Source organism: Quercus lobata, chromosome 10 (genome assembly GCF_001633185.2).
Source record: "Quercus lobata isolate SW786 chromosome 10, ValleyOak3.0 Primary Assembly, whole genome shotgun sequence".
In the NCBI taxonomy this organism is placed as follows: Eukaryota; Viridiplantae; Streptophyta; class Magnoliopsida; order Fagales; family Fagaceae; genus Quercus; species Quercus lobata.
In genome coordinates, this window is record NC_044913.1 from 2,407,038 (window position 1) to 2,429,617 (window position 22,580).

At 32.1% G+C, this 22,580-nt stretch overlaps 1 protein-coding gene across 2 annotated transcripts; it reads left to right on the plus strand.

Moving 5' to 3' along the window:
- The first annotated feature begins 12,394 nt into the window (after positions 1–12,394).
- Positions 12,395–16,768, plus strand: LOC115962651 (UDP-arabinopyranose mutase 1-like). Of its 2 annotated transcripts, none has more exons than XM_031081544.1 (4): positions 12,395–12,882; positions 14,885–15,135; positions 15,743–15,920; positions 16,154–16,768. In XM_031081544.1, exons 1-4 carry the CDS (start codon positions 12,559–12,561, stop codon positions 16,520–16,522), a joined length of 1,122 nt encoding a protein of 373 aa, XP_030937404.1. In that variant the 5' UTR covers positions 12,395–12,558; the 3' UTR covers positions 16,523–16,768. The 2 variants fall into 2 exon arrangements, with proteins under 2 accessions (XP_030937404.1, XP_030937405.1); XM_031081545.1 differs by having other exon boundaries at positions 15,752–15,920.
- Positions 16,769–22,580: the final 5,812 nt, after the last annotated feature.

Here is a 22,580-nt window from a genome sequence, read left to right on the forward strand (position 1 = left end):
AAACAACATTTTGATTGATGCATTTTTTTTTTTTTTGAGAAGACATTTTGTTATATAGCAAACTTTACTACAATCTCAGAAAAATCATTCAAACTACACTTAACTTCAAGAACTTCATAATAAGTCACTTGATGCACTTGTAGATAATCACTTGTTTTTGTTTTACTCAAAGCTCTATTTATAATTACATGGAAGGGACATCACCTTATATGTATTATATAGTAGTAAAATATTCCTATATAGGTTCAATTTCAATTTCTCCTTAGAAAACTTCATATTTTTTTACCCAAATGCAAACAAGAAAAATACATATAAAAACCGTATAAACTAGCCCCTATAGTGTTAGAATATAGCATGAAATTATACATTTAGATATAAATACATAGATATGGTAGCTACCCTGAATTTGTAATGCCACGAGTTACTACGGTTTTAGAGTTATCATACTTAAGTCTAATGTATTCCTATATATATTCCATACTTATGTTTGATGTGGAACCGATTAAGCTTTTCCTTACGGATGCAAATTCTATCAAACTAAATCACTTTAATTCTCTTATTTCCATTCTCTCTCTACATCATTTTGTTTAAACAACTAAATTCATGAAATTCGGCAAAAGTTATCAAGACCCACATGACAAGATAAGTCATGTTTCCTTTCGGCATGTGAATGTGAAAACTTGACATAACATTGCTGTTGCTTATAAACTTGCAATACTACACAACAAGCAAACAACATTTTAATAGATACAATTTTTTTATTTTTTTGAGAAGAAATTTTGATATATAGCAAACTTTATAAACTGTGATTTGTTAACTCTTAAATATAAATCTAAAAAAGTAATTAAGAAAGTTGATTATTGGTAATGCTTTGTTACATTAGTTTATGAGTTCTTCGTGACAAAATTGGTAACGCGTTTAAAACATTTTGGAAGCAAATATTAAAAGTAATTTGTTAAATCAATCATTTATCATATCATTTCCATACACGTGGCTAACAACAAATGGTAATAGACAACCTTTACTTTATTGATTTGTGGTTGATGGAAATTGCTTAAGCCACCTTTAGCAAATCACCAATTGGATCCAACTAATTTGATCTTCTAAATCTCAAGGCAGTTTATGTGAACCATATATCTAGTAAAAGCAAAAAAAAATGATCATAGACTTGCATAGTTGCATTGAAAACGCTGTTTGGGCTTCAAGGTTGGGCCAAGTGGAAAACCAGAGGCCATTCATATTGTTGGGGAAGTCCAATCCCCTGGTCCATCTGCCCCATACAAACAAGGCAAACCCAAAAAGAATGGTCGGGCATTAATAACCACTAATTAAGTTTCAATAACCTTAAAGCACTGAGAGATCAAACAATATTCTGGATACAATAAGAATAGAATTGGTAGATCTAGATACTGTATTCACAATTATGAACACATAGCTATGTGTAGGTCTTATTGCTTTTTCTTTTTTAACTTTCTCCGTTTTTTTCATTTAATATGCTTATTAGTGGCCATGGTTTGCTTTGAGGTTAGAAGTGCTTGGCTGCCCCCACTAGAAAGTGGCAACGTTGCATGGTCAACATTGTAATATACAATTATGTAAAGTTGTGATTTACAACTATTTTGTGTTGGCTTTTATTCCATGTCAAATTTGATTGTAATTTTGTTCAATCTTATATTCCCTGTATTTTATGTGGGATTTTTTTTGTAAGGGTTGTATGTGAGAGAGAGTGTAAAGACTCAAGGCAAAGTGAAGAGTAAGAAGTTTTCGCAGGTAGCTCGCAAGAAGCCTTCCCACAAAGTGAAGCATGTGCCCTGCACATGACTGGAATGCGAAGAGTCATGACAGATGGTGATAGCTGGTTTTCGCGAGTGTTTCGTGAGTAAGGCCTTCTTGCGAGATACTCGCGAAACATTCTATTTTGCCAATTGGTCATACCTAATACATCAGGTCTCTACACACACTATATATATCCACATTCTGAGAGGAGTGTTTTTCAAAGAGAAAACCCTAGCCACTATCCTTGAAAGTGAGAGATTGTTATACTCACAATTCTCTACACAATTCATTGTGGTTTTCCTCAACTCCTACCTCTCCATTTCCAAATCCTTAAGAGGTTAATAGCCCAAACACTTATCACACCCATTCTGAGTGTCAAGTGAGGTTTTGGTGCTGCTGGGAAGCATTGGAAGAAGCCAAACTTTGGCGGATGCAATCGAGCATATTGCAGAATCCGGAGAGCTAGACAAGACATGGTTCTGAGAAGCCTTGTTAGAGTAGAAGCTTAGAGGGCTTAAGTGCATTGGATAAATTAGGCTTGAAGAGTCTCTTGCTACTCATGTATCCCAACTTATTGTCTAGTGGATCGATTTACCGCTTGGAAGGCGGTGGAGAGGTTTTACGCCGAGTACTTCGGTTTCCTTTTCGATAACACATCTGCGTATTATATTGTGTTTGCATTCTTCTTCCCTACTCTTTTAGCTTTCATTATACTGATGTGTTTTGATGAATATGGCTTAGAGTAGTTTTATTGTTTGTTCGCTCGCATTTACTCTATTCCGCACTTAGTTTAAGTTAGAATAAAATCAACCGAGCCGTAACTTTTTATTTTGGGGTCTAAACAGCTCTTGTGTTTTAACACATAATCAAGCTTTCAAATTACTTCAGATTAAAGGGTTTAGTGTTGTACACCAACTTTTTTTGGCTAAAAAAAGAGTGTTGTACACCAGCTTTTTAAAATTGAAGAAAAAAAAAGTTTATAACAAAAAAAAATTTTAATTATTGCATCACGTGTGTTATTAATTGTTGAACAATATTAGTTTAGAAAGAAACCCTTTAAACTCCTCATATATCTAATAACTAGATTGCATGTTCTTAATGTTTTTAACATGCATGTCAAATTTCGTTCAAATTGGATGTTATTTTCTATTCGATCAATAAACTTATTTTATGCATAATTTTAGAACAAAAAAACTTGAAATTTAATTATTTGATTGATAACATAACAATTGATCTTTGATTTTTTTTGAAATTTTACAAGCATACAAAATATAATAAGAACAGGCAATCGATCCAATGATTAGATTTTCAAAATTCACACACAATAAAAAGATATAAGAGGAGTTTGAAGGTGTTTAGAGAGAAAAATTTTCTTAATTATTTGTCACACTATTTTTTTGAGCTAAAAAAAATATCTTTTAGGGAAAAAAAATGCCCTTGTCTGTTCAGCTTTACAAAAGAGCTTTAAGCTTCGAAAAGCTCCACAAGGAAAATTCAAATTTGGAACTAAAAGAAGAATTTACAATTCATCCTTCATAATCTAGAGCTGTAAAATATTATTTGCTACAATTTACCAAAAACTTTGAACACTAAAAAATATTTCAGTTAAAACCTCTAGATAGCAAGAACTCTACCACTTAGATCTAAGAAAAATCATTCAATCTATACACTTAACTTCAAGAAATTCATAAGAAGGCACTCTTCTCCGATTAGTGTGGCAATCCCAACCAAGGATCACTTGATGCACTTGTAGATAATCACTTCCTTGTTTTTGTTTTACTCAAAGCTCTATTTATAATTACATGGAAAGGACATCACCTTATATGTAGTATGTAGTAGTAGTACAATATTCCTATATATATATATATGTTCAATATCAATTTCTCCGTAGACAACTTCATATTTTTTTACCCAAATGCAAACAAGAAAGATACATATAAAAGCCGTATAAACTAGCCTCTATAGTTTTGTTCAAGTCGTACTCATATAATAGCAATTTAAAGAGACTGAAATGTCAGTCATGTCTTAAAAAAGCATAGCAGATCATGGTAAGGATTTTCCTTTCTTTCTTTTTCTTTTTCTTTCTTTTTTTTTTTTTTTTTTTTTTTTTTGAGAAAGTGGTAAGATTATTTGATTGGCCATGCGTGTGATGATGCCTTGTGGAGCCCTATTTGTTTTTATTATATTTTTTCATGTTTGTAAAATTTCAAGAAGATTAAAATCAATAATTATATTATTAAAGATATGTTTAAATTTCAAATTTTTGTAGTAAAAAATTATGCATAAAAAATAAATTTATTGATCGAATAGTAAATAAAGTACACTTGATTTGAACAAAATTTTACTTTTGTTTTAAGAACATATAGAACTTACAATTCAGCAGTTCACATGTAATAAAAAAGTTTAAAAGATTTCTCTTTCAATTAATTTTGAAAATCTAATAATTTGATTAGATATTATATATATTTTTTGAGCCAAGAATTGTACTTGGTTTTTGAGACCCGTGTATTCATGTAAAAAAATGCATGCACCCTTAAAAAAGCTCTTGACCGTAAGAAAGTAAAAAACACATTGCAGATTTGACACATGCATGTACGATTACCGATGGTTTTGGGATCCTTTATCACAAGGACAATATGGTACTGATCTCATGGGCACAGGTTAATAATTCAACAAAGTATATTAAGAAGTTCAATGTATTCAATTAGTGTTTTGACTGAGGAAATATATATATGTTGTAAACCCTATTTGTTTCTAATAATGAAAAATTTGTCATCATTCTTGTGGATATAGACATACTTTTTAACCATGTAAAATTCTATTATTGTGATGTTTTTCTCTCAATGTTTTATTCGTTTTTTTTCACTGAAGTGCTAAGATCGGTCATCTTTGTCTAATTAAGTAATCAAATTGTCTCCAATTATATATATTTGTTCCTGGTGGCCAATAGAGAATCATAGATAATTAATGGATGTAGGACCTGTACCACTGAGAGTGTCTGGTCCTAACTTTTCAGTTATATTGTTAGGGACATTGGTGCCTATTTATGTATTGTGGACCATCACTATCGTGTCTTCAAGTACCGGCATGCATGAATGAGAATAAATCCCAACATGTTATATATGGGATAAGATTTCCATGTTATTGGTTTAAAATGAAAATAATAGAGTCCTTTTGCACTGTTTGAAAAAGACCATTATTTGGTCGACATTTTCTGGAATTAATCTTTATTTGCTAATATGAATATATGATTATTTGAGTTCAGAAAGTCAATTACAAAAGCTCAATTATTCAAGAAATTTCTGGAAATGCTTAATCATTCAAGAAATCCTTGCAAAAGTTTAGTCTTATTTTCAAACAAAAAGATATCTTTAATGTGAATCCAAACTGCATAAAATAGACCTTGTATGGCGTAAAGAAAAAGCAAATCAAACTCATTTATATCTTAATTTGATGATAAAAAATTATTATTATGAAACGGATGCCATTACTTCAAGTTTAGCATATCTTTGAAATAAATTCTGATATACTTCAAATTCAATATTGCTAGATAGAGCTCTCTATAAAGGGGCATTCTGAGCATTTAGAAGACAAAACTAGCTTTAGCTTACAGTACTTCTTTGTGTGAGCTTGTGTTAAAATTCTCTCTATATACGCATTCTAAAAATAATTCTAATGGTTTTTAAGAATACATCTTTGATGCTTGAATTGCAAGACTATTTCCAGAATGTCATTGTAAGTGAATTTTATCAATTCAAAGCGAAAATTGATCAATTACTTATTTTTCAGCTTAAAGTTATTTGTTTCCGATATTTGTTCAGCAATGACAAGATTACTAATTCTATTGGTTGAAGTCTTGAAGATGATGATTAGGAAAAAGCATAGGCAGCAGATGGGCCAAGGGCCCGGTATCCATCAAATTTTGTTCATGCCTTTAGGCTGGTAATACTTATATTTGGACATGAACTTGAAAAAGACCTCTTTGGGCCTAATTGAGGAATTGCTTATATTTGTCAGAGAAAATTATGTTTTGTTTAATTGGGTTGGTAGTTGCGATTACAGGTTGGATGTCTAATTGTTCAAACAATAATGCTAGTATCTAGCCCGGCCTTTGTTTTAATTCTCTCAAAGACCCTGATCCATTGGAATCAAATTGTGGACTGTAAAGGGCTAACTCAAGTTCTGTAATGGGTTCTACTTAGTGACTTCTCTAGGCCTGTTCCTTCTCTTTACTTGACTGGGACTATTGTGGCCTACTGTGTTTTTTTTTTTTTTTTGGTACTCCTCTGGTTTGTTTGCGAAGGAATGTATTCATTTAGGCATTTAGGGATGGCGGGCAGAATGGGGTCGGATCTTTGATGCCCATCTCTGTCTTATCTCCTTATTGAGGCGAGACGGTTTAAAGGTATTTTGCCATTTCTAATGAGATTGTTTCAAAATTGATGAGATTGAGATGAGAGAAAAAGAGAAAGGCCTAAAGGGTCCATGAGAGATAGAAGTGTTTTAGTAGATGGCATAGAATATGTACTGAAAATTAAATTTTCAATAGAATATATATAAAACAATAAATTGTGTATATAATTAAATTTAATATATATACACACACATTCAGAGTGAGGTTAAAAATAATTCAAGATTTACAAGTGGGTTTTTGTTGCAAAGATATAGATACCCCAAGTCCAATTTCTTGGGCTGTCCATGCAAATGTGAGCTTGGTCCAGTAACAATAATTTAACAAATGGGCCACTTTTGCAAGCAGACCAGTGGTCTCAACCTTGAGGATCCAATATTGATGAGCCTGCTCAGCCCCAATAATGTTGATGAGTCCCATAAGCCCACCAAGCTTTCACAGAGGTACTATCGTATTTGTACTAACTTGTTTGGACGTAATTCTTCAAAAACATAATTACATTAAAACAAAGTTTCTATCCAAACTAGGTTAGAGAGAAACCCTACAAACTCATCATATATCTTTATATTAAGTGTGAATTTTGAAAATTTAACCATTAGATTGCATGTTCTTATTACATTTTTAATGCTTACAAAATTTCAAGAAGATCAAAAATCAATTGCTATGTCATCAAATAAATATTATAATTTCAAGTTTTTGTGATCTAAAATTGTATATAAAAAATAAGTTAATTGATCAAATAGTAAATAATATCAAATTTGAACGAAATTTGATACGTATGTTAAGAACATAAGGAACATGAAATTCAACTGTTAGATTTTCAAAATTCACACCCAAAAAAGAAATATATGAGAAATTTGAAGTTTGGAGAGAAACTTTATTCATTACATTATGCTCATGTTTCAATGCAAGAATCTTTCAGTCTCAGGGATCTACCAACTACTCAATTTACATGAGAAGAAATTATTAATATGAAATTATGGAATCCTTATGAATACTATGTCACTTTTTGGTAAGAAAAATAAATCCTTTCACATAAAGAAAACTTAAATAAATAATCAAGTCAAAATAGAAATTTTAAGTAAATTTCAACATTCTTTAATCAAGCATTTAAAATTAACCTAGTGACTTTAGGTTCATTCTCTATTTTGAGATACCTTGTTTCATGAGATACTCTCTCCTCTTAGCAACTTGGGATTTTAGGACTTAGAAACCCCCTTGGTCCTTGTAACTTGTAAATAGCATAGGTGGACCTTGGGAGTTGAGGGTGAGTAACGGTTGAGTGGCTAAACTTTTTTAGAGTTGGCCATTATTTTTAATTGCTTAGATAGTACTTAGTTCAAGTCTATTTAATTTTAAGTACAACTTAAAAAAAAAAATTATAGGCACAATTGTAATTTTATCTAAACTGTTATGCCCACTAAACTAATGAAAATAAATTCTCCTAAACAAGTAGGAGGCGTTTGGTTCGTCATAATATTACATTACACCGTAATATTACATTATTGTAATCTTATATTAATATAATCTTCATACAAAAATACAATATTAAATTGTTTAAGAAGATGATGAGATTAAGGTAATATGATATATTTTTTAATTTTAGATTATGATAATATTAGAAAAAATAAAATAAATTAAAAATTTTAATGTTATATCATCCTAATGTGTATCATATTAAAAACATATTATAACGAACTGAACGAACCGTAGAGTAGTCGTTCAATTCACACTTCCTTGAGATTGAGGGTGTTAAAGAATAAAGACAATACTTTGGCCTGCATTTACATCTGCAAACAATGCACGTCATTATAAGTTTCAAGTCAAACAAGTTAATGGTTTAGATATTCAGTAAAGTATCTTTAATCTCTCATTCAAAGAATAGATGCTGCGTATAACTCAGGTAACTTCGAAAGTTGAAAATAAAAGGCACTTTCTTCCCTAAGACTCTATTAAACACCACATATTGGATGAAAAATTTTCTATTGTTTAATAAGCCTTTGCCTCAAATTAAAGCTAACTCCATGTTTAGCCTATATATTAAAGGCCAGGCTGGGCAATGGAATTTTGGGCATGGTATCATGTATCAAACAAGTCAAAATATTTTTCATTTTTATTGTTTGGTCAATTCAATTGCAATTTCTTATCATAAGTACTATGAAGCAAATACTAAAATTTTTCCTTTAAATTTAGAAATTGATCAATGTCCCCCTTAACTTGGTAATAAACACTTTACCTCATATTTAATTAAAATTTTTGTCATATTTAATGAGATTTTTTTTTAATAAAGTATCAAATAGAAATTTTAATTTCCATTAAATTTGAAAAAAATTTTAAGAATAAAAGATAAAGTGCTTGTAACTAATAGTTTTTTTTTTTTTAAGATAAAAAAGAAAAAGAAAAAAAGATAGCTTTATTGTCAAATTAGGGGGACATGTACATCAGCATTTATCATGGTATTAAGTACCTGTGAAACTCCTTTAACATACTTCAATTCAAAATTTTTTTTTTTTTTTTATAGAAAGAACATACTAAAAATTTGATATCATTCATAAACATTATCTATCCAAATTAAGAACAAGGCCAAGTGATTTCCAAGGCCAAGTGATCGCAGCTTTGAGTCAAAAAATTCCTTTGGTTCAATCAGTGGAGCTGGCAGAGGCTATGGCTGCTCGTCGGGCCCTGTCATTTGCCAAAGAGCTGAGTTTGTTTGATGTGGAGATAGAAGGGGATTGTTCAAGGGTTCTTGCTGCTCTGAACATGGCAAGGAGTTGTAGCACTTTATTTGGTCATGTGATTGATGAGTGCAAGAGTCTAGGGGCGTCGTTCCATTCTTGCAAGTTCAACCACATTAGGAGAGAAGGGAATAGGTTGGCGCATGCTTTAGTTAGGAGAGCAGTTATATCTGCAGACACGGATGTATGAGTAGAATCTCTACCTAGTGATTTGGATAATGTATTCCAATCGGATTTGATTCAATAAAATTTCCTTACCTTTTTCTCAAAAAAAAAAAGAACATTTGCTTAATTTTATAATTTAGGGATACATTGTAATTACACCATAAATAAGGGACTGAAGTGCAATTTTGTTATATTGTTTTTAAAGTTCCCACAGTCACATGTATCAGTAGGCCTAAATCCTAATTATATTAAATGGAACATCTATGGACCAGCCGAAGGTGGATTTTCCTCAAATCTCTGTCTGACACGTCTACTCTGCCGAGCTCTCATTGGTTCTGCGTTGTTGCACTTGTCACGGAATTTGAATGTGACAAAACGTGGAATAGCATAAACCAAAGCAAAACGCTGCCGAGTAAAATAACACTGTTATGGTTATCCGCTTGGATACCATTATTCGTGTCCATGTTTGCGCGTTTGCGCATTTTACATTTTTTTTTTTTTTTGACACGCATTTCAGAAGAAAATAACACTGTAATAATTATTGTTTATGCACTATTTATAAACAGTAGTAGTAATATTTAACTTTTCAGCACATCAGTAAGTCCGTGTACTGTTTATGGAATTAACAAATTTCACTTTTCAGTAATTTTTTTATTAAAAATTGGTCTCACAGTACTATTCATATATTTAAAAATTATTTTGTTACAGTGTTTTCAGTTTTTAACTTTCAGTTTCAAAAAAATAAGTTCTATCCAAACAAAACTTATATATGTGATTTTCATGTGAAAGATGTTATGTGTATTGGACTATTTTTTTTTTGGGAGTATGTGTATCAGACTTGATACAATGCGAACATTTTTCCAAAACTTATCATGTGTCTGTGTTGTGTTGAGTCCAATTCACAATAGTATTGGACTTAAACTTTGTCCGATGGTATTAATGTAACAAAGATATGTGTAATGTCTCTCACCTTATAGTGAATCTTAATTTCTTTGTTTTTCATTGGAAATTTAAGAGTATGACACAAAGAAATTTATTGCACCTACAAGAAAATTCCGCCTCACCAAGCTTGAGTTATATCCTTGTATTTTTTTTTAGAAGAGAGTTATATCCTTAAGCTTGGTTTATTTATGCATCGAACAAATTTAAGTTACCTATGTTGTAATTAAAAATTATATTGTTCAAATTAATTGGAAATACTAATTTTAATTTGTGAACTCCCAATCCGCCACCAGTTGTAAGCCAAAAAAAAAAAAAAACTATTTATGAACTTTGTTTTCCTCATATTTGGAATAAATCATAACAATTCTTATACCATAAAATGGATTTGTATTATTATAGAAAATAAATTGAAGACAATGATTTTATACTTTATGGCTTTATTTATAAATTTAGATAATCCAATCTCAAGTTTCTTAAAAAAAGAAAAAAAGAAAAGAAAAGAAAAAGATAGTCCAATCTTAATATAGTCTTATCTTATGAGCTTGATCACGAATTTGTTATTATCCTTAAATTTAATTTAATTTATCATTGAAACAAACATTACATGTGGGATTGAGTTTAACTTATTTACTAATTAAATAAATATAAATAAGTGTTTTTCTAATCAAGCCTGATCTATTTATTAGCAACTTTTAATTTGCTTAGAAACCTTACACTCCAAGTATGCCTCCTAAAGCTCTTACCAAAATCTGCTCAAGTCTACGATCGGCAGGGTTGTACTCTTCTACTGCCTCTTAATTCTTAAACCTACCACATAAGATATGCTCAGAGTCAACGATCAGTAGGGTTGTACTCTTCTACTACCTCTTAATTCTTAAACCTACCAAAACATCTCATCAAGATTTTTTCCAATAAATCTTTAACCATTGTAGTATAGTACCTCCTATACATCCCTATTTGCCCGTAGTATGGGTAGTAATAATACCTAACTAGTAAAGTGTCTTCTTTTAATATAATTTAAAAGTAAAGAGTAATTATCATGAATAAAATGTTATAAATTCATTTTTTTTATGGGTATAAATTCATATTCTATTCCTATCTATAAACTCTTAAAAATAATCTAATCTATAAAAAAATATTATATGTGATAAATATATTTTCTATAATACACTTTGCCACTTATTTTTTGGTTCTCATAATTCGACAACCAAATAATTTTACAAGCTTTTGACAAACATTAAGGCAATAGATTGTAATTGATGTAAATATTGATCTCGTATAAAGTCATGATATACTAGTCATAACCTACCACTACAAATATTGTGGAAACAAATATGAAATTTGTTATATTTTTCTATTATTGTTTATTTTCTCACAATGATTTAATATGGAATTAATTTCATTAACACTTTGCCATCAATCTTGTTCTTATGGTATCCTAAAAGCCCTTATTAGCAAATTCCCAAGTCATAGATGGTTGCTTAGAGCACCAGCATCCGAGGATGCAAAAAAGGCTCTATTTTACACCCTCAAACATCACTTTATCTATTTTACCATTTCATTTTACAACTCACCCAACATCTCAATTTCTATTTTTACATACAACTCATTAAAATAATATAAAACATCCCACCAAATAATAATATAAATATAAAGTACGTGAGACAAAGTGTGAGAGAGAGAAAGAAAAATTGAATAAAATATATTATTTTAGTTTACAAACTCATAAATAGTAAGTTCTAAATATAAGAACTGTAAAAAAATTTAGGTATACATCCTTGGATGGAGCTCTTTTTTAAATTCAGTGGCTATTTTAGCAACTTGGGGGTTTTACATCCCAATGTTAATGCTTTTAGTATGCATTTGAATACAACTTATTTTACTAAAAATTAAAAATATCGTAACAAAATAATTTTTAAATGTGTGAAAAATTACTGTTCATTATTTTTTTATTGTTCATATGTCTTGGCGCACTGTTCATGTAAAAAAAAAAAGCTGAAAACGCACAAGGAGAACAAACATGAACATGAACATGCTATCCAAACCAACCTTTAGTATGTGTTTAGATTCAAATGAAAAATAAAAATTATTTCACTATTCAGCTTATTTTTACTATTATTTCTGAGTTTCTCTACCTTTTTGACACTATTTATGAACTCTATTATATTATTTCAACTCACTTTTACCTTTATCTACTATGCCTCAATAATTTTTCACTTTAAGCAAAATAAGCCAAGCAATAAGGTGTATCTTACACGGTGACACTATAGTGATCAAGTACTGTACTCACTCAACACAGAAGCCCAACACTTCACATGTTGCGCCCTCAAATGTAACTCCCTCAATTACCTCATTCTTCATTCTCTCCCTCTCTCTTCACCTTCACTCTTTCCTCGTTCCAAAAAGCACCAATACCACGCTCCCTTTCACGCTATAAAATGCCTATCACATCACTAAAACTCGTACTCAGTAGACAAAACTCCCACTTCTGCGAGGTCAGTCAGTCTGAGAGCGACCAGTTTTACCACCATGGCTCACCCAATAACTCCATTGTCACCACCCTTGAAAGACGAGCTAGACATAGTGATCCCCACGATCAGGAACCTGGATTTCTTGGAGATGTGGAGGCCATTCTTGCAGCCATACCACCTCATCATTGTTCAGGATGGTGATCCCGCCAAGGTCATCAAGGTCCCAGATGGGTTCGACTACGAGCTCTACAATAGGAACGATGTGAACCGGGTTCTGGGCCCCAAGGCTAGTTGTATCTCCTTCAAGGACTCTGCCTGTAGATGCTTTGGCTTCTTGGTGTCCAAGAAGAAGTACATCTTCACCATTGATGATGATTGCTTTGTAAGTGTTTGTTTTGTTTTTCCTTGTGCGTGCGGAGTAAATTTTACTAGTCTTAAAATAGTCTTAGATTTGGATATTTGATGCATAGATTTTTTTTTTTTTTTTTTTTTTTTGCAAAAGTCAAACAGTTCTTTGAGGATATTCCTAGGACAAATCTTTGTGAAAAAAGGGAAATTTTTAACTCTACAGAAGACTAGAAGAGTGTACAGGTTGGATGTCCACCTGCTTCATATGCATGACATCTGTCCAATCCGAGTGCATAGATTGCTAGCTACATCTTATTCTCACAGAACAGAGGCCCAACATGTGGATCTTTTATGTGTCACATTTACGTGAGAGTAGTGATATACTTATACGCTAGATGTACCAATAATTGTCCAAGGATAGAATCAAAGAAATTAAAAAACATAGTTGATTCGTTGGATCCAGCTTTAAAGTGGGACCAGCATTTTATGAGGTCCCACAGACAACTACTAGATTTTTTTTTTTTTTCCACATTTTGAGGCCTGGCGAGAAATTTTAATGGATTTTTTAATATTAAATATCATTTAGTAGTTTCATGAGGCTGAATTCTGGTTTCAACTTTTATTATGTCTAAGTTGTTACCATGAAAATAATTCTGTGGATCAATGTTCTCCATGTTTAATGAGGGAGTAGAAACAAACACACACAAGGAAGAAAGAATGAGATTTTAATACATACACACACCACAAAACTTGAAATGTTAAAGCTTGAAAAGGATCACACCAATTTTACTGTACCATAATAATTAATGTGATTAGTACTACACTAACAGATTAATATATAGAAGTTTAATTCTTTGTCTTATAAAATTAACGTCAATTTCTGAGATTTATAGAGTAAATTTGTAGCAGGCTTATATCTTTTTTTAATAATTTGATAGTTATAACAAGGGGAAAGGATTTGAACTCTAATTCTCCTTATAAAATAAACTAGATAATGCTACTGAATTACAAGACTCTTTAACACTATTCTTTAATTATATGATGGCTTTTGATTGCATATATGTTCTTTCTTGGATAGCCTCTATGTGGACCCATCCAGCAGGCTAGTTAGCTAAGGCAGCACACTTTCGATCTAGTGCTAAATGCCTTCTAATCTTTTGAATGAGACATTTACCAGTCCCATTATAGTTCCAATTTCATTCACTTCACTTTTGTATCAGTCAAAGAAGTATGGAACAAACTTTTTATTATTGAATTAAAAAAGGGACTTATAGGTGTGATCATTGCCCCAGCCCACTTAAACCCAAATTAGACATGGTGTGAGACCATCCAAACTATCAACCTTGGACACGCAAGGTGAAGTGTTTTGAGGGCTTCCTACCACTAAGTCACTTTAGCTGGTGGCGGAAGTATGAAACACACAAATCAAACATATTTAAGCATTTTCATGTTTTAGTCAAAACTACCAACCATAGGTTGGTCCAGGACTGTACTTGGATAACATTAGTCCTGTTTATGATGCATTTTCTTTACACGCGGGTCTGGATTAGTTTGTCATTAAAAGTTTATTTGCTTATTTGTTGAAATTTGACAAAATTACAGTTCTAAACTCGTAAATGAGGTTTGGCCTATTCTTTTTTATGTTTTTGATAGGAAATCTTTCTTAAAAAAAAAAAATAATAATAATAATAATACCGTAATAATAAGAAGAAGTCTGCATTGTTTTCTGCAAGTGTCTATGTGTTACTGTTCATGAGTCATGCTTCATATTATCTGGATCTAAAGAACTAGTCACAATAAAATGCTAATGCTATATGATTCCAATACTTAAGGTCCATGAGTGATCTTATAAAGGATAGTGGAATAAAGCATCAATACTAATTTGATTGAACATAACATTATAACATTTTATATACCTAGTTAGTTGAATAAAATGCTAATTCATTCTTGACACAATAATTTGATATGTATGGCACCATTTTCCTTTTCCTTATCTTGTTTGTGTCATTGAAACTTGGAATAAAATGTGAAAAAAGGTGGCAAAGGATCCAAGCGGGAAAGAGATAAATGCGTTAGCACAACACATACAGAACCTGCTGACACCATCAACACCATTATTCTTCAATACCCTCTATGATCCATATAGGGAAGGAGCTGACTTTGTTCGTGGATACCCCTTTAGCTTGAGAGAGGGAGTGTCTACTGCCATCTCTCATGGGCTTTGGCTCAACATTCCTGACTATGATGCCCCTACTCAGCTTGTCAAGCCTCGTGAGCGCAACACCAGGTTAAGTTTCTTATCACTCTTAGTAAGGCTTGCTGTTGCTTCTTTTATTGGTTTGTCATTGCTGAACTATGATTTTTTTTTTTGGTTGTTATTAGTATTATCTCAAAAAAGGTTCTGTTTTAATGCTTTTGGTAATATGCTATTTTGTATTTTTCTCAATCAACTTTCAACTTGATGTTATTCTTTTCCTTGGCTGCCAAATAGAGGTAAAGATTATTATCTGATTTTACAATTTTGTAGGGAATGATTCCTTAGTATTGTTGGAATAGACATATTTTAAGTCTATGACTTCTCTTTTATTATGGTTTGGACTTTGGACTATTGCTGCATTTTTTTTTCCTAATGTTTTTAAATTCTCTAATAATTTCCAGGACTCTCACTCATTGAATTTTGGTGCGTGTGTGTGTTTGTAAAAGCTGCTTGTAAACTTTTATGACCTTGAATAACCTATTTCAATCGCCTTATTTTTTGAATGATCCAAGTCACTGTTAGTGACAGGCTTATCTTACTGTACATCAACTTGCTATTTATTAATTTGATATTTCAAAGCATTGACATGGAACTTCTCTCTTCAGCTTAATGTTCCCTAATTGTGCATTTATATTAGTTCACACAGGTATGTGGATGCTGTCATGACAATTCCGAAAGGCACACTCTTCCCAATGTGTGGGATGAACCTTGCTTTCGACAGGGAACTGATTGGACCTGCAATGTATTTTGGCCTCATGGGTGATGGCCAACCAATTGGCAGATATGACGATATGTGGGCTGGTTGGTGTGCCAAGGTATCTTCATTCTTTCATCTGAGTGCTTTATAGCATGCCATCTGATGGTTGGAGAAGAATCCTAATTTATTACAGCATTCCCAGTTGATTGCTATAACATCTGGGATGTGGCTAGTGAGCTCAATTTGTAGGATATAGATATTAAATACCAATCGCCTCTTCCAGACCTCATAGATGGGGGAGTTTTTGTACACTGATACGACCTTTTAATGCCTTTTGAATTTGGTTTTCAGGTGATTTGTGACCATTTGAATCTAGGGGTGAAGACAGGGTTGCCATACATTTGGCACAGCAAGGCAAGCAACCCATTTGTTAATTTGAAGAAGGAATACAAGGGCATATACTGGCAGGAGGAGATCATTCCATTCTTCCAGTCTATCGTTCTCTCAAAAGAGTGCACGACCGTGCAGGAATGCTATGTTGAGCTCTCAAAGAATGTCAAGGAAAAGCTTGGCTCTGTTGATCCTTACTTTCAGAAGCTTGGGGATGCCATGGTTACCTGGATTGAAGCCTGGGAGGAACTCAATCCACCAAAGGAAGCATCAGCTGCAGCAGAGCCCAAAAGTGTGAAGAAGGAAGAGCCCTCTCCCAAATCAAAGTAGACAGCATTTAATTCACTCTCATTGTTGTAGTATTATTTCATTCTGCTTTACCATTTTTTCTTTGTAAACTTTGGTCCCTATTTCTTCTTGTTTTATTTATCAGTGTTGCTGGTTTATTACTTTGTACCTCTATGTTTTTTGTATCGGTTAAAGTGTTGTTATCCTCACCAAATGAGGAGATGAGGTTCTTTCAATCAGTGTTGTTTGATTTAATGAAAGTAAAAAATGAGAGTTTTTTGCATTGGATACTACCTTTTACATAATAGTATTGGCATGTCAGAGATCATTGAACTATGATTTTTTTTTTTTTTTTTTTTAATTTGAATTTCCTTTGCTCAGGTGGGGAGGACTAAAGTGATAGGAGGATATGATAATGCATGCAGCATCATTGTATATCCCCTTTTGGTGTCCATAAATCAAATGGTTGAAATTTAACACTTTCAGAGTATAGCTGGAGAATAGTTGACATGGTACTCCAAATCCTAAGAATAAAAGATAAAGTGCTTATAACTATTTTTTTTTTTTTTTTTTTTTTTTTTTTTTTTTAAATAGCTTTATTTTCAAATTAAGGGGATATGTACATCAGCACATCAAAATTTATCATCGTATTAATAAGCACTAGGGAAGCGTTTTACCAAAAATAAAAGTACCTGAGAAACTCCTTTAACATACTTCAAATTTTATTTTATTTTATATTTTTTGAGAAACATAATTCAAATTTGATACCATGGGAATGTCCTTTTTTTTCTTTTTCTTTTTTGAGGAAGATATCATGGTAAGTCCTTAAGTGTGCGTTTGGCAAAAATTATTTTTGCTAACTTATTTTACTATTTAACTTATTTTTGCTGCTATTCATGCGTCCGGCTCAGTGGCAACGCCACGTTGGACTTAGGATATTCCCAGGAACACCCTAACTTGAAAAAAAAAATTATATATAATAATTAATTTTTTTATTTGTTTACCCTTTAAAAAAATGAGGAACACCCTCAAGCAAAATTAGAAACACTCTCAAATTAAAAAAAAAAAAAAAAAAAAATTATTTTTTCTACTTTCAAGCAAAAATTTATAATAATAAAAAAAAAAACCCAAAAAAATTTTGAACTAAAATCTGGAAAAAAAAAATTGTAATAGAGCAAGCCCACAAAAAAGCCCAACATCAATCCTAAACGTAAAGCAAACCCAATCTAAACAAAACAAAACAAAAAACCCAATATACGCTGCAAATCACTAAATCAAAAACCTCAAATCACTAAATCAGATATCACTAAAGCAAACCTAAAGACAAAAATGTCAACATAGCAATGCAACCAACGCTGCAACACAAGCCAACAGACGGATCGGGCATCGCCGCATTGGAGATCAGTCAGCCAACACAACTCGAGCTCCAGTCCAGTGCACATTGCATCGGGATTCAGGCATTGGAGATCACCAATTAGTCACGTTGCTCGCTCTGTCGCTCGTCGCTCGGCTTGGTCACGTTGCTGGCTCCGTCACTCGTCGCTCAGCTTGCTCCGGTGCTCCCTCAACCTCAACCTCAAGGTATTTCATAACTTCTCTCTCTTTTTCTCTCTAACTCTCTCAATCTCTCTCTCTTTATCTAAAAAATGAAAATGAAAGTGAAATCTAAAATTAGATTGAAATGAAATGAATGAGTCTCTCTCTCTCTCTCTCTCTCTCTTTTTATTCTTTTAAGACTTTAACAGTTTAACTTTAATAATTTATCTGATTCTTTTGAACAATTGTGATTGGCTCAGCTTAGCTTTAACTTTATTAATATTTCGGCATTGTTCTTGACTTTTTCTTTTTGACTTTATCCGTTGGTGTTGGTGTGTTGGTGAGATACAATTAATTGTCTTATTGTGATTTGTGATTGTGAAATTTTTTGATTGGCAACTAGCTCTTGTGATTGGGGGGGCTTGTCTCATTGTCTGTTGAGTGGGGTAGGGGGTGGATGGGCACATGGCACATTGGGCCAGGTGAGGAATTTGAATTGGGGGAAGTAAATGCACATGGAATGTGTGCTAATGTAACTAATAAACAATAATTTAATTAACCAATAATTAATTAAGGGAAGCAACTAATAAACAATAATTAATAATTTAATTAACCAATATATTATAAAAGATAAACAAATTAAATTATGTTAGGCTAAATAACAATTAATAATTTTATAATTAATGAAACAACAATGTGAGCGTTTGGGGTGGGCTAAAAGTGACGTTTCCGTTCTGCGTTTTCATGCTTTTTTTTTTTTTTTCCTGTGCGTGAACAGTAAAATCACTGTGCAGGGGGCAAAAAACACTGTTCACGCACTGTTTACGGGTCCCACGACACTATTCACACATTTAAAAATTATTTTACTACATTGTTTTCAGTTTTCAGTTTTCAGTTTCAGCAACAATAAGTTCAATCCAAACGGACTCAATATAACAAATTATAATTTATAAAAGGCAAACAAATTAATGAAACAACTAAATAACAATAATTAATAATTTTATTAATATTTTAAATGAACTTATAGTTTATTATTTATTCTGGAAAAATTCCTGGGAAAATTTTTTAATTCCTGGGAAAAATGAACTTTATATTTTAAATTTTTAGGAACACCCTAGGAAAAATTCCTAGAGCCGCCACTGGTCTCGCTACACTTTTTTATATTATTCATGGATCTCACTATACTATTTCAGCTAACTTTTACCTTTATCTATAGTACTTTCAATAAAAAGTTTTCAATTTCAGCAAAATAAACGGATCCCAAACGGACATTAAATGTTCTTAATTTGTCAAATTTAATGGAAATTCAAATTTAATGAATGGACATTGCTTAATTTTATAATTTAGGGACACATTGTAATTGCACCATAATTAAGGGACTGAAGTACAATTTTGCTATATTGTTTTTTAAGTTCTCACATCACATGTATTAGTGGACCTAAATCCCTATTAAGGGTCTATTTGAGATCTACTTATTTTACTAAAATTGAAAATTTTTTGCTAAAAGTACTGTAAATAAAGGTAAAAATTAGTTGAAATAGTACATTGGGACCCATGAATAATACCAGAAAGTGCAGTGGGACCCATAAATAGTAGTAAAAATAAGCTGAATAGTAAAATAAGCTGGAAAATTTCATTCATGCCAAACGCACACTAAATATAACATCCATGGACCAGCTGAAGGGATCATAAATCCTTCGTTTTACATTGAAAATCTAAGCGTATGACACGAAGAGATGTATTGCACCTATGAGTAAAGTCCGCCTCACCAAGCTTGAGTTATATCCTTATACTTGGTTTATTTATTTTTCTTACAAATTTAAGTGCAAATCCATAAAAATGGTTAGTTCCCTTCCTGTAAAAAAATTATTAGTTTCTTATGTTGTAATTAAAATTATATTGTTCAAGTTAATTTGGAAATGCTAATTTTATTTTGTGAACTTCCTCTCTGCCACTAGTTGTAAGCCAAACAAACATATATTTATGAACTTTTAAAATTTAAATTTGCTATCCTTATATTTGGAATAAATCATAATAATTCTTAAACAATAAAATGGATTTGTATTATTATGGAAAATAAATTGAAGACAATGATTTTATACTTTATGGCTTTATTTACAAATTTAGATAATTCAATCTCAAGTTTCTCAACAACAAAAAAAGGTGCAATGTCAATAAAGTCTTATCTTATGAGCTTGATCACGAATTTTTAATTATCCTTAAATTTAATTTAATTTATCAATGAATCAAACATTAAAAGTGGGATTGAGTTTAACTTATTTATTAATTAAATAAATATAAATAAGTGTTTTTCCAATCAAGCCTGATATATTTATTTGCAACTTAATGTGCTTAGACACCTTACACTACAAATATGCCTCCTAAAACTCTTTATCTGCTCAGAGTCTACCATCGGTAGGGTTGTACTCTTCTACTACCTCTTAATTCTTAAACCAATCTCATCAAGATTTTTTCCAATAAAACTTTTTTTTTTTTTTTTTTTTTGCTGAATTCCAGTAAAACTTTAACCATAGCACTACCTCCCATACATCCATACTTGCCCATAGTAAAGGTAACAATAATACCTAACTAGTAAAGTGTCTTCTTTTCAATATAATAGTAAAAAATAATTATCATGAATAATATGTTATAAGTTCAAATCATATTTATAAACTCGTTAAAAAACAAACTTATCTATAAAAAGAAGTATATATGTGATAAATATATTTTCTATAATACACTTTGCCACTTATTATTTGGTTCTCATAATTCTAGACAACCAAATAATTTTACAAGTTTTTCGCGGTTAAGGCGACAAATTGTAATTAATATACAACAAAAGTAATGTAAATAATAGTTGTGTGGGTTCTTTTTTTTTTTTTTTTTTAGCACACAAGCCCAAGTAGAAACAAGGATCCTGGGCCCAATACTTACTGTTTTAAGGGACTGGGCTTGGTTCACCGCAGCTAAATTGGGCTGATTTTGCACCAAGTGGTGCACAGAGCACGAATCCTACAACACATACATGCTAACAGACAAGAAATATATGCATTGAACAGCAAGAAACAGCAAAGGAACGAAATTGATCAAGAAGGAACACAAAATAAAGTGGTAGGGATCTTAGAATAATGCAAAATACTTTATTACTTTCTTGATAGTGTAATACACTATGCTCACTAGGACGTGTTACAAGGTTCAAATAAGTTTAAAAATCACAGACTTAAATGGCTCTTCAGGCCTCTAAGACTTACAAAGTTTAAATCCCTTTGAATCCAAGTGTGTTCTCTAGTGGTGGTTTGAGAATACCAGACGGTATTTCTCTCTTTTTCTCTCTTTTTTTGAATTCTAACAGAGTTTTCTCAATGATTTTTACTCTAATTCACTGTTGCTGAATGCCTTTCACTGCTGACTGCTTCCCCTTTTATAGTGTCATCCTAGGGTTTCCGGGGTACCACTAATTCCCTCTATTTGTTCTTCTGGGTACCAGAACCAATGTTGTGTCAACAACATTGGTGGTTGGTCCCTTCCTCATTCTTCATTATTTCATTCTTTTGAGATTTTCTCTTCGAAAGACCCCAGCTGACCTTCCCGTTCTAGAGTGTCCTAGAGGGTTGACCTTTAGTCTTTCTTCTTTCAAGACTTCTAGATTCCACCTTTTCAGACCCAACTTTTGGCTACTTTTCCCTTTGTCATTTTTCCCAAGTGAGTTGATTCATTTCTACCAGATTGAAAGTTTTCCAGCCACCTTCCTTCATGGTTCTTCTTTCTAGGTTTCCCGAGGTACCAACCCCTTATTCATGAATTGTTGGTTCCCAAGCCCTCTGATCCCCTTTCTGCATCATTATGTGGTTGATAGGGACATATCTATTCTAGTTCCTTGTGTTTCTTGGTACCCACCCTGAACAGTCTTAATCCCAACCTGGCTTTGCTGCATGTCCCGAGGATCCCAGGCTCCTAGGAATCCTCAGGTATCTTAGCCCAGTTATTTTCTCGAGCTCCTCAGTGATTTTCTGACCTTTGAGAGCTAGGCTGGGCTTTTTATCTTCCTTTATTTTATGGGGCCCAAAACTTGCCCATTCATGGATTTGGGTCCCTCCTTATAGACCCTTAATGGGTTTAGACCTCTCCTTTTTCTTATTGGAAGCCCAAACACTTTATTTTTCCTAAGCTTCAATCCTTTGCTTTGTTTTGGGCCTTGGTATAACATTGTGATTATTTTAGACCTCAACAATAGTCCCAAATAAAAGTCATGTTAAACTAGTCATAACCTACCATTACAAATATTGTGGAAACAAATATGAAATTTTTTATATTTGCCTATTATTGTTTACTAGTGTACAACCCCGTATATATGCACGGGTACAATTAAAAATTATTACAACTAAATGGTTCAAATTATACTTTTTTTTTAAGAAGAGGTACAAATTATACATTTTTAAACTATACATCCTTTTAAACTATACATTTTTAAAATATGTAATGGTTTATCAACTAGCATCTAATTGGAGTTGAACTTTTCAATTTTTATACTCAACAAGCATGTAACCCATGCAAACGCATGGAT